The sequence below is a fragment of the Trachemys scripta genome, chromosome 2, assembly GCF_013100865.1.
Source record: "Trachemys scripta elegans isolate TJP31775 chromosome 2, CAS_Tse_1.0, whole genome shotgun sequence".
Lineage (NCBI taxonomy): Eukaryota > Metazoa > Chordata > Testudines > Emydidae > Trachemys > Trachemys scripta.
In genome coordinates, this window is record NC_048299.1 from 215,594,073 (window position 1) to 215,612,188 (window position 18,116).

Below are 18,116 nucleotides of genomic sequence, written 5' to 3' on the forward strand. Positions count from 1 at the left end.
ATTTTTCTCTTTCAATAGGAAATAGTTTGATTTGTAATGCAAACTTAAAGTATTTAGCAAACTCTTTTTTGGGTCTCACAGCTTAAGTGTTTTCAGAATTTTAACCCTGCCTCATTTGAAACCATGTCTCTACCATTACAGAGCAAATCAGCAAAAGAAAAATTCTGTCTGACCATTCCAGTTAAGGAGTTTATTCTCCAGAAACTAAATGGATTTACATACTACAGCTACCCACAAATTCCTCACGAACTGATTGGACAGACCTTCCCCACCCCAGAGCTTAGATAAATATAAATATAGAGGTTGCCAAAAATGCAAGAATCTTAAGTCCTCTAATCATGCTGGCTCTTTGCTAAATAGCATTTGCAAAGTGTTTTAAAAGGTGCCCTGTCAAAAAACAGATTCTAATAAAACAAATCTTTCTATCATCCTGGATGGTGAAAGACCATAATTTTAATGATTTATTCTGGTCTCTGGTTTGATCATTGGCATCAATGATTCTACATATCAAAATAAAGTTCATTAGCAGTTCACAGGAAACTAATGCCATTTATATGAATTGATGTAAAGTAATATTAATTCCCCAACCAGTTTATCTTTTTATCAACCGGTTACTGACCGCCATTTAAACAGCCTGCCACAAAATGTCTTTGCTCATTTACAAAGTCTAAAATGAGCTCTGGTATCAAACACATAAGCAAAACAAACCAATTAAATCAAATTTAAACAAACTATTTAAGTCATTTCTCCAGAAATAAAATCTAGTGGTAGTAATATACAGGCTTTAGGGCAATACAATAAATCGGACTGATCAATGCTGGTTACATAAGCAAACTTATCCAAGCATTGTAACAGAAGAGGTCAATAGATCCATTAACAAAGTTCCAAACTTCATGATCAGAATTTAAGCATTAATTCATAAATGGTATGTACAAACCAGACAGAGCCAACAAGTTGCAATTTAGATACCACTGCAGATTTGGTATAATTAAAATGAAGTTAGTTGTCCTTCCTCCCCACAAAATTAGTGGGAATATGCCAATAAGAAACAAATACAAATTTCATTCATACATTTTTAAGATAGTTCAGAGGTAAAATATGTCTGGTGGGTATGTTTGAGACTGTAAAAAAATATACAGTACATTGTTCACATAGTTAAGAAAAACAATTCAGTTACCAAAAGTTTATTGATAAAAGTTTAATGTCAACTTACTTATAAAAATGAAAAAATATTTTAAACATACACCGTACAATTGAGCATCCGGGCCCTACTGACTATTAACTATAGGAAAGCATTTAAGGAAGTTGTGTCAAAAACCAAAGGTTAACTCCAGGGATGTATGCTGCTTTTTAAAAAAAAAAAAAAAAAAAAAGGTTTTTTGTTTGCAGGAACCTACATGCCTGGCCTAGTTCTTAAAGCTAATTACAAAATCCTCTTTCATACTGGTCCAGGTGTCTTGACAGTTGTTTCTTCTAACAGAACTGTCAAAAGAAAAGAAATATTTTATGAGGTATCTGCATACAGCTTATTTCTAATTCTTTGCAAGAAGGAAGAGAAGACGGCACTGCTCTAAGATGTGGTAATTATTAGTCACAGCATTTGCTTACATTCAAGAATCTTTACAGGGTTTGAAAATCCTTTTTCTGTTCACTTGCCCACAGTGAGTGCAGAGAAAAGTGTATTTGGTCTTGAAGCCATTTGTATTGGTATGAAAGAATTTCTAGATGTGACAGGTTATTAAATACCTTGAAAAGACGGTTACTCACCGTTGTAACTGTTGTTCTTCGAGATGTGTTGCTCATATCCATTCCATTAGGTGTGCGCGCGCCGCGTGCACGATCGTCGGAGAATTTTCTACCCTAGCAACACCGGCGGGTCGGCTGTGGAGCCCCCTAGAGTGGCGCCTTCATGGCGCTGAATATATACCCCAGCCGACCCGGCGCCCCCTCAGTTCCTTCTTGTCGGCTACTCCGACAGTGGGGACGGGGGGCGGGTTTGGAATGGATATGAGCAACACATCTTGAAGAACAACAGTTACAACGGTGAGTAACCGTCTTTTCTTCTTCGAGTGCTTGCTCATATCCATTCCATTAGGTGACTCCCAAGCCCAACTTAGGTGGTGGGGTCGGAGTGAGACATTGCTGTGTGCAAAACCGCTGATCCGAATGCAGCATCATCCCTGGACTGTTGCACTAGTGCATAGTGAGCTGTAAACGTGTGGACTGATGACCAAACCGCCGCTCTACAAATGTCCTGTATCGGAACATGTGCCAGGAAAGCAGTCGAGGAAGCTTGGGCCCTCGTGGAGTGAGCGGTGAGGTGCGGTGCTGAGACACCTGCCAGGTCATAGCAAGTCCGGATGCAAGACGTAATCCAGGAGGATAGGCGTTGTGAGGAGACCGGTGAGCCTTTCATTCGGTCGGCCACTGCAACGAAGAGTTGCGTCGTCTTTCTAAAGTGCCTTGTGCGGTCAATATAGAAAGCCAGGGCCCTGCGTACGTCCAGAGAATGCAAACGTTGATCCTGGCGAGTAGCATGTGGTTTAGGATGAAAGACCGGGAGAAATATATCCTGGTTGATATGAAATGGAGAAACCACCTTAGGGAGAAAGGCAGGATGTGGACGAAGCTGCACTTTATCCTTATGGAAAACTGTATAAGGGGGCTCGGATGTAAGCGCCCTGAGTTCAGAAACGCGCCTTGCTGAGGTGATGGCTACGAGGAAGGCTGTCTTCCAGGATAGGTACAAAAGTGAGCAGGTGGCCAGTGGCTCAAATGGTGGACCTGTGAGCTTGGAGAGAACCAGGTTAAGGTCCCACGTCGGGACGGGCTGACGTTGTTGTGGGTACGTCCGGTCTAAGCCCTTGAGGAATCTAACGACCATCGGGTTAGAGAATACCGAGGACGCGAGTTCCCCTGGGTGAAAGGCTGATATAGCGGCCAGGTGAACTCTAATTGAAGATATCGCCAACCCTTGCTGTTTTAGGGAGAGGAGATATTCCAATATGAGAGGAATAGGTGCCTGTAACGGGGACGTGGTTCGTTGTTCGCACCAACAGGAGAACCGCTTCCACTTGGCCAGATACGTGGCTCGTGTTGATGGCTTCCTACTGCTCAACAGAATCTGTTGGACCGATAGTGAGCATTGTTGTTCTGTCTGGGAGAACCATGGAGCAGCCACGCCGTGAGGTGAAGAGAATGCAGGTCGGGGTGACGCAGTCGGCCGTGGTCCTGAGAGATGAGATCCGGACATAACGGAAGCGGGATCGGTGTCCGAATCGAGAGTTCCAACAGTGTGGTGTACCAATGTTGTCTCGGCCACGCTGGAGCGATCAGAATTACCCGTGCCTGGTCTCTGCGCAATTTGAGCAGTACCTTGTGGACCAGAGGAAACGGAGGGAAGGCATAAAACAGGTGGTCTTTCCAGGGAAGGAGAAACGCATCCGAGAGGGAGCCCAGAGCTCGACCTTGTAGGGAGCAGAACACGTGGCACTTCCTGTTGTCTCGAGATGCAAACAGGTCTATCTGGGGAAACCCCCACTTCTGGAAGATGGAATGTATGATGTCCGGACGGACGGACCACTCGTGCGTCTGAAAAGACCTGCTGAGTCAGTCCGCTAAAGTGTTCTGGACTCCAGGGAGGAACGATGCCGTGAGATGGATTGAGTGGGCGATGCAGAAGTCCCACAGGCGAATGGCCTCTTGGCATAGAATTGACGAACGTGCTCCTCCTTGCTTGTTGATATAAAACATGGCCGTGGTGTTGTCGATGAGAACTAACACAGAACGGCCACGTAGGAGATTGAGAAATGCCTGGCACGCCAGGCGTACCGCCATCAGTTCCCGAACATTGATGTGCAGGGCTAACTGGGATGCAGTCCACAGGCCCTGCGTATGGTGTTCGTTGAGGTGGGCGCCCCAACCCAGAGATGAAGCGTCTGTAACCAGTTGCAGAGAGGGTTGTGGTGCGTGAAATGGCATCCCCTCGCAAACCACATTGTGATCTAGCCACCACGTGAGGGAGGACAGGATCGAGTTCGGGATCGTGACCACCATGTTCAGGCTGTCTCGATGTGGGCGGTATATCGATGACACCCAGGTCTGGAGTGGGCGAAGCCGAAGTCTGGCATGCCTGGTTACGTACGTGCAGGAAGCCATGTGACCCAGTAGGGTGAGGCACGACCTCACCGTGGTAGTTGGGAAGGCCCTGAGCCCTTGAATGAGGCTCGTGATGGTACAAAAGCGGTTGTCTGGCAGGATGGCTTGTGCACGTCTGGAGTCTAGGACTGCGCCGATGAATTCTATTCTCTGGGTAGGTTCTAGAGTGGATTTGTCCTTGTTGAGAAGGATGCCCAACTTGTTGAATGTGTGCACTATTATGTGGACATGAGCTCGAACTTGCTCTTTGGTGCGACCGCGTACCAACCAGTCGTCTAGGTACGGGAACACCTGTATCCCTTGTCGACGAAGGTACGCTGCCACGACAGCCATACATTTCGTGAACACTCTTGGGGCCGAGGATAGGCCGAAGGGAAGGACTGCAAATTGATAGTGCACTCTGCTTACCACGAATCGCAGGAAGCGTCTGTGAGGCGGGTAAATTGCGATATGAAAGTAAGCGTCTTTCATGTCGAGGGCGGCGAACCAGTCTCCAGGATCGAGGGAAGGGATAATGGCCCCCAAAGAAACCATGCGGAACTTCAACTTTACTACGAATTTGTTGAGTCCGCGCAAGTCCAAGATGGGTCGCAGACCTCCTTTGGACTTGGGGATCAGGAAGTAACGGGAATAAAATCCCCTGCCCCTTAACTCTATCGGAACCTCCTCTATGGCCCCCCATGGCCAGGAGCGTAGAAACCTCCTGTATAAGAAGTTGCTCGTGAGAAGGGTCCCTGAAGAGGGACGGGGAAGGGGGGTAGGAGGGGGGGATAGAAGAAAACTGGATAGCGTATCCCCTCTCCACCGTGCGGAGGACCCAACGGTCCGAAGTTATAAGGGACCAAGCACGGTGGAAGTGGGAGAGGCGATCCCGAAAGGAGGGGGCTGGATCCTGGGGGATGACTGGGGCGCCGTCCTCGACCGCACCTTCAAAAGTTCTGTCTAGGACCTGAAGGTGGTCTTGGTGGCCCCTGGTTCTGACCGGGTTGAGGGCCAGCCCATCTTCTCCTACCACCTCGCCCTCGCCTTCTGGCAGGGTCCTGTCTCTGACGAGGTGGAGGGGGGTAAAAACGTTGAGGCTGGGGCCTAAATGGTCTGCGTTGGGGACCCGCAACATGCATCCCCAGGGAGCGCATGATTGTCCTGGAGTCCTTGAGGCTCTGCAGTCGAGAGTCCGTCTTCTCCGAGAACAACCCCTGTCCTTCAAAGGGCAAATCCTGTAGGGTTTGCTGTAATTCAGGGGGCAAACCCGAAACTTGGAGCCAGGAGGTCCTTCGCATAGCGATACCTGCGGCCAGGGTTCTCGCGGCCGAGTCCGCTATGTCCAAGGAGGCCTGTAAGGAGGTCCGAGCCACCTTCTTACCTTCCTCAATCAAGGCCCCAAACTCTTCCCTGGACTCTTGGGGAACCAATTCCTTGAACTTCCCCATAGAGTTCCAGGAATTAAAGTTGTAGCGGCTCAGGAGCGCCTGCTGGTTAGCCGCTCTAAGTTGCAGCCCTCCAGCTGAATAAACTTTACGGCCAGACAAATCAAGTCGCTTAGCCTCCTTTGATTTGGGCGCTGCGGCTTGTTGACCGTGGCGCTCCCTTGCATTCACTGATGACACCACCAGTGAACACGGCTGGGGATGGGTATACAAGTACTCGTAGTCTTTGGAAGGGACAAAGTACTTTCTTTCCACCCCTCTCGCTGTAGGTGGGATAGAGGCAGGGGTTTGCCATATCGTAGTTGCGTTCGCCTGGATCGTGCGGATCAGGGGCAACGCCACTCTTGATGGGACATCCGCCGCGAGGATATTTACAATGGGGTCCTGCACCTCCACTATCTCCTCCGTCTGTAGGTCCATGTTACGGGCCATCCTACGTAGCAGGTCCTGATGAGCCCGAAGATCTATTGGGGGTGGACCTGTACACGACGTGCCTGCCACTGCCTCATCTGGAGAGGAAGAGGAAGATGCCTCTGGTGGTAAGGGATCCAAGGGAGGATCCTGGTCTCCCTGTTCCTGGGTCGGAGCATCACCTGCCCTTGGGTCCGGGACGTCAGGTGGTGCAGATACAGAGGCCTCCATGCCCCCTGGAGGAGGGCGAGAGATGGTGGACTCTGGGGCCCTTGTATCAGAGTGACCCGAGCGAGAGGTTGTTGGAGCCCCTTGCGCCTGGTGGTATGCCCACGGGGTCCAGAACAACCAGTGAGATGGGCCATGGTCCGGGTCCTCTGCTCCCTCTTGCCAATGGTCTAAATCTTGGTCCCCGGTTTGCCCTTGAGGGGGGTATGCCGATCTTGGCAAGTCCTCAGAGGAGCGAGACACCAATCTCGATGGCCATGGCGGTGCCGACTGCGCCGAGACGAATCCCGTGGGATATGGTGCCGTACGGTGCCGGTCTAGAGATGTTCTATCTGTACGCGGTGCCGGCGATCGGTGCCGAGATCGCGATCGGTGCCGATGACCTCGCCGGTGCCGGGAGTCGGACCTGGATCGAGATGATGACCTGGAGTAGGCCCGGTGCCGGGAGCGGCCTCTCGACGTCGAACGTCGATCGTACCGGTGCCGAGAGCTACGTCTCGACGTCGATCGGTGCCGACGATCATAACGGTGCCGAGATGTAGAGCGGTGCCGCGATGATCTTGGCCGCGAGTGCGACCGGTGCCGAGGTGATATCCGGCGCCGGGACTGCGAGCGGCGTGGGGACCTGCTTCGGGACCTGGACCGGTGCCGTGGTTCCAGCCCTTGCGATGGAGGGCGCATCAAGGCAGGTTTTCCCCTAGATTGGACCGGGCGAGTCAACGGTGCCGACGGTGCCGGTGGTTGGGGCGGTGCCGGCTCCGTGAGGGCGATCAAGTCTCTCGCCGTCGCGAAGGTCTCCGGTGTCGACGGGAGGCACTGTATCACCGCCGGTCTCGGTGGTGAATCTGTCTACACCGGACTCAACGGGTTCGGAGCCGGAGTCGACGGTGCTGGAGGCACCTGTTTTCGGTGCTCCACAGGTGGACGCGGCTCTACCCCCGGCACCGGGGGAGCTGGCGTCTTCGGCACTGAGGTCCCCGCTTTATGGGATTTTTTATGTCCCGGGGATAATGAACGGCGCCGAGGCACTTGCTGTGAGTGCGGTGCCGATGAGGTCCGGTGCCGCGGAGGCTTGTCCGACGTGGTCGGCATGGTCGGTGCCGCCTGGGCACTGCGCACCGAGGTGCTAGGTGCCGGGGCCTGGCGCGCCGATGGAGCGTCCGGGCTAAGTGCCGCCTCCATAAGGAGTTGTCGGAGTTGAAAGTCCCGCTCCTTCTTGGTCCTCGGTCTGAAGGCCTTACAGATCTTGCACTTATCTGTTTGATGGGACTCTCCCAGGCACGTCAGACACGAGTCGTGCGGATCGCTTGTTGGCATAGGCTTAGCGCAGGAGGCGCACTGTTTGAAGCCGGGAGCCTTGGGCATGAGCCCGGCCACGCGGCCGGGGAAAAAAGGGGGAGACAACCCCCTTAATCCCCTTTTAACTATATAACAACTATAAACAAGTGAATAAACAACTATATAACTATAAACAACTAGAACTATAACTATAACTGTGAATAACTGGATAAGCTAGGGAGAGTGGAGAACAGCTACGCCGCGCTCCACAGTTCCAACGACCGTCAGGGGCGGTAAGAAGGAACTGAGGGGGCGCCGGGTCGGCTGGGGTATATATTCAGCGCCATGAAGGCGCCACTCTAGGGGGCTCCACAGCCGACCCGCCGGTGTTGCTAGGGTAGAAAATTCTCCGACGATCGTGCACGCAGCGCGCGCACACCTAATGGAATGGATATGAGCAAGCACTCGAAGAAGAAGTGTGGGTTTGACCTAACATTAAATAAAAGGGCAAAAATATAGGTTTACTTTATAAAACTTCAGAAAGGTGCACAAAACAAAGGAAGCTTTTCCCTGGCATTTTCCCAATTTTCTTCTGCTGACATTTTTAGCATGGAAACAATATACACTTCTGGGGTACTACAACAGCCTAATATGGTGAAGAAAATATAAGAATTAGGGGAAAAACAGAAGTCTGATATTCACAATTCACTGTACAATGGCCCAATTATGTAAAGAAAGATCTTTTTTTCTCCTAATTATAGTATTGTCTTCACTATACTGGGCCATTGTAGCTCATCAGAAATTTTTGAAATAATCTTCCAAAATACAAGAATTTGTGTAAGTCAATTCCAGAGCTCTCTCACCAACCCTTCCCCCACTACCCACCCGTGATCTTGCAGCAACAGGTCTTCTTGCCCTCCCCACTGAAATGGAGAAAAATCTAAAAGGTGATCAGGTCTCTGCACAGGAGTGCAATTAAAGGGAGCTCCTGGCTATGTCTCTCCTCTTCCTCCTTCAGCGGCTACACCTACTGCTAGGAAGTTTGGGAGCTTTGCAAAACTCCCCGCTGGTGGGCACCAGCTCCTCCTCTGTTCCCATTTCATATCCATCAGTTTAGGTAAGGTACTTTTATGGCCCCCATTACTGTAGTATCTGACTGTCTCACAATCTTTAATGAATTTATCTTCACAGCACCCCTTGCAAGGTAGGGAAGTGGTGTTATCCCCATTTTGCAGAAGGGGAACTGAGGCACAGACAGGCTAAGTGACTTGCCAAAGATCACAGAGGAAGTCTGTGGCAGAGGGAAGTATTGAACCTTGGTCTCCAGAGTCCCAAGATAATGCCCTAAACTCTGGAGCATCTTTTTTCTTGCACTACCTGGTGCAAGCCCTCACATGGCCAGAAAAGGAGGAGGGGAAAGCGTATGGGTATGGGGCTCCCACAAGCCATTTAGAGGATACTAAGCAGAGGAAGAGGAGTTGTGCTCCCCCACACTCTCAACTCCTACAGATCAACTTCAGTTTTGCAATTTTGTAGTCAGTGTGATCCCACTCTAAGTGTGCATGTGTCTCATGTACGTAAGACTAGAATTTTTTGGAATAGCAGTGTCCATCAGGGTCACGTATGCACCCTTGGCTTCCTTGGGCTCCCATAGGAGGGCATACAGAACAGGGAGGTGGTGACCCTCCTTCATTCCCCTCACAATTCAAAGTTTGTGTAGCTGAGGACTCTGAAAAATTGGTGATAAAGGGTGGGATGTGGGATCCACACTGGCTACAATTTCTCAAAGAACTACAGTTACTGTAGGGACAGTAAACTTGCTTTCTTCTTTGAGTATGTGTCAATGTGGATCCCACTGTAGGTGACTGGGAGGAGTATTTTCTCCAGATTCTGGAAGTGAAGAATCTCGGCTGTATCAGTCAAACAGGTATTGGCGTACTGCTCTTCTGAACTTGGCATCTGCCCTGGCAGCCATGTCAAGTGCATATGTTTCAAAAAAGGTCAGCGGGCTTGCTCCACAAGGCTGTCTTACAGATCTCAGAGATCAGTATATTTCTGAAGCAGGCCAGTGGTGGCTGCTGGCCAGGAGCCCAGCTCTGAAGGCAGAGCTGCTGCCAGCAGCAGCGCAGAAATAAATATGGCATAGTATGGTATTGCCACCCTTACTTCTGTGCTGTTGCTTGCCCTCAGGCAGCAGCTGCCACTATTTGGCCACCCAGAATGGTACAGTATTGCCACCTTTACATCTGCGCTGCTGCTGGCAGGGCAGTGCCTTCAGAACTGGGCGCCCGGCCAATAGCCGCCGCTCTTTGGCTGCTCAGCTCTGAAGGCAGCACAAAAGTAAGGGTGGCAATACGGTTGACCCTCCCCCCCGCCCCCCCAAATAACTTTGTGACCACCCTGAAACTCCCTTTTCGGTCAGGGCCCCCAATTTAAGAAACGCTGGTCTCCCCTATGAAATCTGCATAGTATAGGGTAAAAGCAAACAAAACACCAGATTTCATGGGGGGGGGGCAGATTTCATGGTCCATGATGTGTTTTTCATAGCTGTGAATTTGATAGAGCTCCAGCTATAAGAGAACCTCATTAAGCTTCCACATGACAGCAGGGTCTTTAACTGGAGGGCAAGTATGGAGAAGGTTCTGGAGAGATTTCAATTCCAAAGGATGTGAAAAGACCAAGCGTGCCTATATCTGAGTGCGGCATACTGATATTGCTACAAGGTGGACTTTGAAGGAGCTACTAGCTAGTCATGCTTTCTTCAGGAGGAGCACTAAGACTAGAATCCTTGGTCTTAAGGCCTCAACTGCCCATAAGAAAAATCTTTTCCACATCAAGGAGTAAGTCTTCCTATTGGAGAGTTTCTGACCCTGTAAAAGGATCTCCTGGGCCTGCAGGAAGCAGTCTGTCAGTCCTTGTTCAAACAGCCTACATCCAGACCATCTGATGCAGTGACTGTGGGTCTAAGTTTGACCCTGGTTCTGTGATACTATGTCCAAACCCATGGGAAGATGTGCATGTGTGCGTGGGGGGGAAGGAAAATGGGGAGGGTGGGTTGGCTGACTGGACATCTACAGATCAGATGGCCAAAACTGCCTTGACCAGTAGGGGAAATCAGTGAAAGTAGTTTTGTCTTGTCGAATCTTGGATATGATCCTGGGGATTGGTGCAAAGACACGCAAAAAGTACTTGAGAACCACCAAGCAGAAAGGTGTCCAGAAGGGAACTGGGGCCTGTACCTCCCTTAGAACAGACGTCCTCATTTGACACTGTCTGCCATGGCAAACAGATGAGAATAACACACTGGTGAAATATTGGGTCTAGGATGGATTTCCATTGACCACTTGTGACTGGTTACCATGTTCTTGCTTAGAAGTCTACCAGGTTGTTCCTGACCTCTAGTAGGCATTTTCTTGGTAGTAGGAGTCACTTGGGGGTGATGGCACCATTCCCAGGACTCAACCACCTCTAGGCAGAGTGGGGATGATCAAGCATCTCAATCTCCAAAGTGTCCATGACCTGCACCCAGCTCTTGAAGTTGTCCAGTGCCTGTATCAGCACCAAAGCTACTGTCTTTCCCGGGACAACAATAAGGTGCTGTTCGATAGCAAAAGGGGTCATTTGGCCTCCCGCTGTCATGTCTCTGCATGTGACCGGGGTCTTGCTAGTGAAGCTGCAGGAGAAAGGCACCTCCTCCTTCTTCTGCAAAGACAGTAACTGACTCTTACAGGCCTGAGAAGGTGGGCCCCAAAAGCCCCAATAGGGCCACAGTAATATTTTGTATGTGCACAGAGGGCTGGCTGGTTGCTGGTTGTGCTAGTGCCAATCCCAGCATGCCTATGATTGGGGTCTGTAAAGAACCTCTGGTTTCTAAATGATGTTACTGCTCATAGACCTCAGCAACAAATCATCTCTGCTGGATGTCAGAGAAAAGGAAACACCTGGGGATCGTGAGGAGTACACTTCCACAGGCAGCACTGATTCAGAGTTATCTGCTCTGAGGACTATGTCAGTGCAAATGTCTCTCTCAAGGCTTGTGTGTGCTCTAAGCCTGTATTATCGATGCTAGAATTAATATAATGGGGGTGGGGTATGTCCGGTACCAGAGCCATACTGCACCACAGTCAGCTCCTTTCTGCACATCTTTGATGCAAGGTATGATTTGCCTTCTGACATCTTCCTGTACCCCTCTTTATGAGAGATCACAGAGCTCATTCCCCACCATTCAGAGTGGCCTCTTTCAGCACCGTTTCAACCTCTGAGGTGTCAACTGTGATGTTGGGCCTGCTGATAGGCTTCAGTGCTAGACATGGTACTAGTGCTGATGTTGATGCCGATGCCAGGCCTGGCTTTGGCACCACTTTCTCTGCTGAGGTCTTCAGCATCACCTGCCTGTCAGTTGGATGTAGGCTTGACCATTAAAGGGATCTTCAAATTCAGCTCTTCTGTGTTTAATGGCACTTTCACAGATTGATCTGGAATATGAAGCTTCAGCCTTGCACCCCTTGATTTGTAGGCTCTTTCAGAGGAGAGGCAGACTGAGCACCTGCGTAGACAGCAAGACTCTCCCAAGTAGAGCACACATCTGCTTGGTCAAACTTTCAGAGGAATTAGACCGTCACAGAATGGACCAGACTTGAAGATTGTAGGGTCTGAGTCCACTATACCAAGTTATTGTTCAGTGGGGGTCAGGGAGTGTGCGTTCACACGTGCAGGTGGGGGGAAAGGGGTTGCAAGCAGCTTTCTATTTGACAAGCACTAAAAACAGACTAGCGTAAGAAAATGAAGATGGTTTTGAAGAATCTCAGAAGATCTGAAGGAATGTTTTGAGAAGTCTAGCAGGTTGAACACCAGCTAGGTTCCATCTTGTTGCCACAGGTGGCAATAAGTAATTCAAGGAGGGACGCAGCCACCTCACCTTTTATGCCCTCATACAGGACCATGAGGAGCCACAGAGTGTATGTGCAACCCTGAGGGACATGGATATTCAGAAAAATCCAGTCTAATGTGCAGAGGTTCATGCACACCTAGAGCGGGATCCACACTGACACATACTTGAAAAATGAATGCTACACACTGTTGGAAAGCTTGGGACCTTTGCTTTCCAGTGTATTTATTTCTAATCCTATTTGTTCATAACGTGTTTGACCCGAACAGTCACCGGCTCCTAAGACCAGCAGTGCTTTTTTGGCACTGATCCAGGACATTATAGTAAATTGCAGAGCTTGGTCCACTGTGATTTTTTATATTAAATATAAACAAAAAAATTAAAATAAATGAACAACAGTATTCATTGCACAGTACGGCAACATTTTGGACTCTAGCTGAACTTCTGGTTTAGAAGTGATATTACTGAATCCTATTTGAGAATCTATCCTGAGTTACACAAATGACTGTCTAGATCAAATAGTTTCATCTTGCTTTCCTCCACATCCTTCTGGATTAAAATTCTACCTGTTCTAAGTGCTTACAAATCCTGTACACTTCATTTTACACTACAGTAAGCCTTAACAAAACCTGAAAGACAAAACAAGACTACAGGGAAATATGAAAACTGATTTAATGGACATAGATAACTGGATGGCTTGAAAATTGCAAACTATAAAAGTTTCTCCTCCAAATCTATTTCTCACTTAAAAGTATTTGGCAATATCTACAATTTATCAAACTGGTTTGAGAAGAAAAATAAAAGATTAACAACTCAATAGGTTTTCTGTAATCAAAAAAGTAAACTTGAAATTTGATCATCTGCTACACAATATACAGAAGAGAACAAAAGCTTTACCTTCCATCGGTTTCCACATTCGTTACAGACAACAAATGTTGTCATAGGTTCATCAGCACTGCGGGTCTGAACCTACAGTAAAGGGAAGGAAAGAAAAGTGTTATCACCATGATCCTGTTCAATTATTTCACTTCTGTTCAATGTAAAGTTACTCAATGCTAAATTAAAATCCATATATCCTAAATAAAATTACCACAAGATCTATCCAAATATGTGATTTAAGAAGTTACCATATTTGAAATCCATTGTATAAGAATGCTTCAACATTCCATTTTAAGTGTCTTTATAAAGCTTAAGAATGCAAGTATCAGAGGGGTAGCCGTGTTAGTCTGAATCTGTAAAAAGCAACAGAGGGTCCTGTGGCACCTTTAAGACTAACAGAAGTATTGGGAGCATAAGCTTTCGTGGGTAAGAACCTCACCTCACTTGCATCTGAAGAAGTGAGGTTCTTACCCACGAAACCTTATGCTCCCAATACTTCTGTTAGTCTTAAAGGTGCCACAGGACCCTCTGTTGCTTCTTAAGAATGCAGATTCTCAGCCCCCACAACCTACTCCAGCCCACAAAATGGTTACACCCTCACATGTGAAATGAACCTAGATGAGTTAAAATCTAAGCACCAAGTCAATTGTGAACACACGAGAGTACAAACTAGACAAACAGCTAACAAATTGGAATTACCAGATTTTTTACAAAATAATCATGACTATTTCATTTTGCATTTACAGAAAAAAGGTAATAAAACATCTGTGCCAACACACCCATAGGGAAACCCCTTTGTTTGGCTGATTTAAGAACTAAAAGTATCCATTTCAATAATGAAGATCAATGTAGAACTGTGCAAATATTTTTGAGTTTTGTTTTTATGGAAGTAGCAATTGCACATTCTGCACAGATTTACATAAATATACTTATGATGAGGTGGTATAAAGATTCAGACATTTTGACTGTAAGTGTTTACATCAAAACATTTTACATCAAAATACTAGAAGCATAAACTTAGCTTATTAAGCTCAAAGGTATGCACTGCAGCATTACTGAAATCAATATGGACTTGATTTGCAAGCTTTTTGCATACAACTCCTAATTAAATTAGTGGGAGTTGCATGAACAGAAGGCTTGTAAAATCAGGCCCTATTTTAATAAAATCATAATTAATGTTAACATTCATGTTAATATTCAGAGGTTTTCAACATATTACATTTGCCATCGCCACCCAAATACACAGATATTTCAAAACACACTGAAACACTAGTTATATCAGTTAATCTCCCACACATCACAATTTAAAAAATAGCTAGAAAAGAAAGTCTAGCAAAGAATTGCTGAAATGGGGAAAAAAATACTGGTCAATGTTAAGGAATTTCTAATACATCCTTGGAAAGAGTTTAATTAATGTTGGACTTAACTGCTGATTTCTAGGAAGAGTACTTCTAGTTACATCAAGTTGAAGGATAGAGGAAAGAGTATCAAAGTAATAAGATGATTATTTTCTCCATAGAAGCATATACAAATCTATGAAATACCAACAGAAATAAGAATCTTTGGAAATACAAATTCACTGTTCATAATTGGTTGTAAAAAAGAGGCTTTTTTTTTGCGCCAATGTTTAACCGCTATTTCTCTAAGAGCAGAATATTAATTTGCTTTAGGCTAATGAACCAAGAAATGTTTAAAAGCAACTCAAATACTGCTATATTATAAATGACAATTTTCTTCAATTATCAAGTTACAAAATGCTGAAACAAAAATTCTTTAAAAAAAAAAGAAAAAGAAAATTTCCTTAAAATTGAGATTCAGTCTTGACAAGACAAAAGGGAACAACAAGAATGATTATGTACCTGTGTGTAAGTGCAATTCTTCTTTTTACATTTGCCACATGTAAACAGGTCAGTCTGGGTGCCTCCTGTCTTAGCCATCTGATGCTCTCTGATAGCTTCTTTGGTCAGATTTTTGCGCATCTCTTTCAGCTCATCACTTGCCATCTCCTGTTATGGACAAAGAGACTGTCTACCATAACATTCTCAATTTGCCGTTGGGATGTCTCCTCTTACAGTTTTGATACACTATTGCTAGTATGACCACTGTATATATCAACCTAGCAAATTTCATTTTGAAAATGTATATAATCGTATTGAAGATAGGGTTTTGTTTTTAAATCCAGGAATACCTATCCTATCAAGCAGCAAAATCATTCTATGAATCTTGGATCTTTTATCTTTGCTAAACTCACACTGAATAAGCTTCAATTTTAGTTAGCACAAATTCCACTAAGTTTGCCAAAGATGCTACCTAAAGTTAAAACATTTCTTCATTCCTTTATACTGTTGGTGAAACGTCAGAAGTTACATAACTACCAAACTTGCAAAAATATTTGCATGCAAAACATGTCTGACCAGTGACTATCAGAAAGGCTAAGTGAAGACACTAGTTAGTGTAGGGGTAAAGAAGAAAAGGCAGTAGAGAAAGGTCCCCAGGAATGTAACCTTGTGCAATTTTCTGGTTGTGAAAAATTTAAACTCACTATTTTTGTTTTTGCATAACCAAAAGTTTATTTCCACCATGAAACACTCACAGTGCAAACAGTTTTGCACAGTTGTCCTCTCTTAACAAGAAATGAATATCTGCATAATTCTAATTTACTCTTATAACATAGCATTGTTTGATAATGAGAACTGAAACCTTCTGCCTCCAGTTCATGATTCAAATTTAGCTTAGTATTGTAATGATCAAAAATTATCTGATGCTTGTTCATTGGCTTTCATTTCTAACTTCTGTTAATTTTTTTAAAGCTTTTTCAGGGTTCTAGACACCAGACAGGGTTTTTAAACTGTAACAGGGCCTAAGCGAGGCAGCTCTCTCTAAGGAAAGTCTCGCCAGATATTGCACAATAGGGCTTCAAAATCAGTTTTAATTATGTATGTTCCTGTTTTATACAAACTGCCCTTTATGTAAAGCATTTCGTAAAATAAGTCCAAAACTTCACACTTGCTAGCTCAAGCTTTAAAAGATGAGATGTTAAAGATTTTAAGCACGTAATTTATGCTGTTTCTTTAAAAATATTCTACTCTGGATACCAGTTAATTGTTTTCACTTCAGTTTACTTGATCAGTTGGGTGCTCCATACTTTCTTAATGTTTTGTATGCAGGAATGAGCATTCCTAATTTTTCCACTGTCCCAGTATCTGCATGGGATGTAGCAGTTCACTTAACACTGCTCTAGATTAAATACCTATCTCCTCCACATCAGCTCTCTTTACAGATATTTAGCCACTCAAAATCTTTTTAGTCTGAAATGAATTTAAAATCCAAATAATGATTGACCCTGAAGCGTTACTTTTATATAAATACAATTATCAGAACAAAATAGAACCCCATAGAATCAAAATGCCACCTGATTCTCTTTATACACATGTACTGGTCTGCCACCCCAAGTATACTTGTCTATATGCCCAGACCATTTTTCTCTTGAAGAACAAAGCTCACCATTACTTATGACCTGTATAAATAGCTTAGCTTCTGATCTAGTTCCAATCTTTTTTTTCTTTGCCTGTTTGAGCACAACAAGAATTTAAAAATGCCGACACAATTACAAAGCAGGTCTAAGCTCTTATTAATTCTGTTTTTGTTTTTATCGTTACCTCTAATTTTGTGTAATCAAGTTCATTGTTGCTGCCTCTGTAGAAACTACACAAAGGCACTGACCCTAGGAAATTTCGTTTAATCTTCCTCAGGCACAAGCCGCATATTCTCCTCTCCAATTATTTTCATATTCACTTCCTAAATCTATTTTGGATCACCAACATTTTTCATAAAACCCTGTACTCAAACATTTTAAGTCAGCATAAATTGTTGCATCAACTTCTATGGTCGTTTCCCTGAACCTTATTAAAAAAAGGTACAAAATAGGGTTGTTAAGTAGGATTGTTTAAGCTACTGCACTTAGCAGTTATTAGACTGGACAGGGGTACACTTTGTTTTCTGTTTGTTTTCAGTCAAATTTCCAATGCACATTTCCCTTTTTAAGCCTTTCAGTATCAAAAGTTAACTTGGGAAGTTAGCTAGAGAGGTTCTGTCCTTCCTATTAACAATTCTGCAGTAAATTCCACTTTTACCAAGTTTTAACTTTGTCTTCAGATGGTAAGCCATCCCAATTCCTTTTTCTAATAAGATTTTTAGTATTTTGTCAAATACAAGTATGAATTTAGTCAGTTTTAAAAGTTTTCCCTAAATATTGTGCCAGTGACATTTTAGTGATCTGTACATCCTGCGTTCCTCCTTCTTTGTAGTAAAACACAGAGCATACCTAGTCAAGTTTCTTTCAAAGGCATTTTTAAAAACATTTAAAAACAATCAGTGCTTAATCCTCGTTTTAAATATCCATTGTTATAGTTTAAATTTAGTTTGCTTTTCTTTAATAGCAGGATCTCATTTTATTATCTTAATTAGTCCATTTAGCTAGCTTATTCTTACCCTCTTATTTTGTCTTTTTGTTAAAAAAATAAATATACTTGGGTACTACGACGTGTTTGCAGTATGATAAACTAACCACAAATTTTAAAATTAACAGAAATTTTAAATAGTACTAAAAATACCTCCAAAGGGTCTCACTGCCACAAAGAAAGGAGACTGACCTATAAAAATCGGGATGATATACCTAGCTTAGAAGTAGTCAAAATGCCAAATACAAAGGCCGTACTGTTTAATACTGATGATACAGTGCACCCAAAAGGGCCACAACTTGTTAGCCTGGGGTCACTGGCAGAACCCCAGTTCACCTCCCCTAATTTGAAGGTTGTTGCTGGTACAGACTGCATTTTTTTTTTAAA

General features: G+C 45.1%; 1 protein-coding gene across 2 annotated transcripts in view; it reads right to left on the minus strand.

Moving 5' to 3' along the window:
* Positions 1-433: 433 nt before the first annotated feature.
* TCEA1 (transcription elongation factor A1) overlaps positions 434-18,116 on the minus strand; it is a 52,702-nt gene continuing 35,019 nt past the window's right edge. For both annotated transcript variants that reach the window (XM_034762925.1, XM_034762926.1), the window contains exons 8-10: positions 15,129-15,275; positions 13,288-13,359; positions 434-1,482 (exon numbers count right to left, since the gene is read on the minus strand). In XM_034762925.1, the coding sequence (XP_034618816.1) occupies positions 1,474-1,482; positions 13,288-13,359; positions 15,129-15,275 (228 nt within the window). In that variant the 3' untranslated portion in view covers positions 434-1,473. The remainder of the gene's footprint in view (positions 1,483-13,287; positions 13,360-15,128; positions 15,276-18,116) is intronic.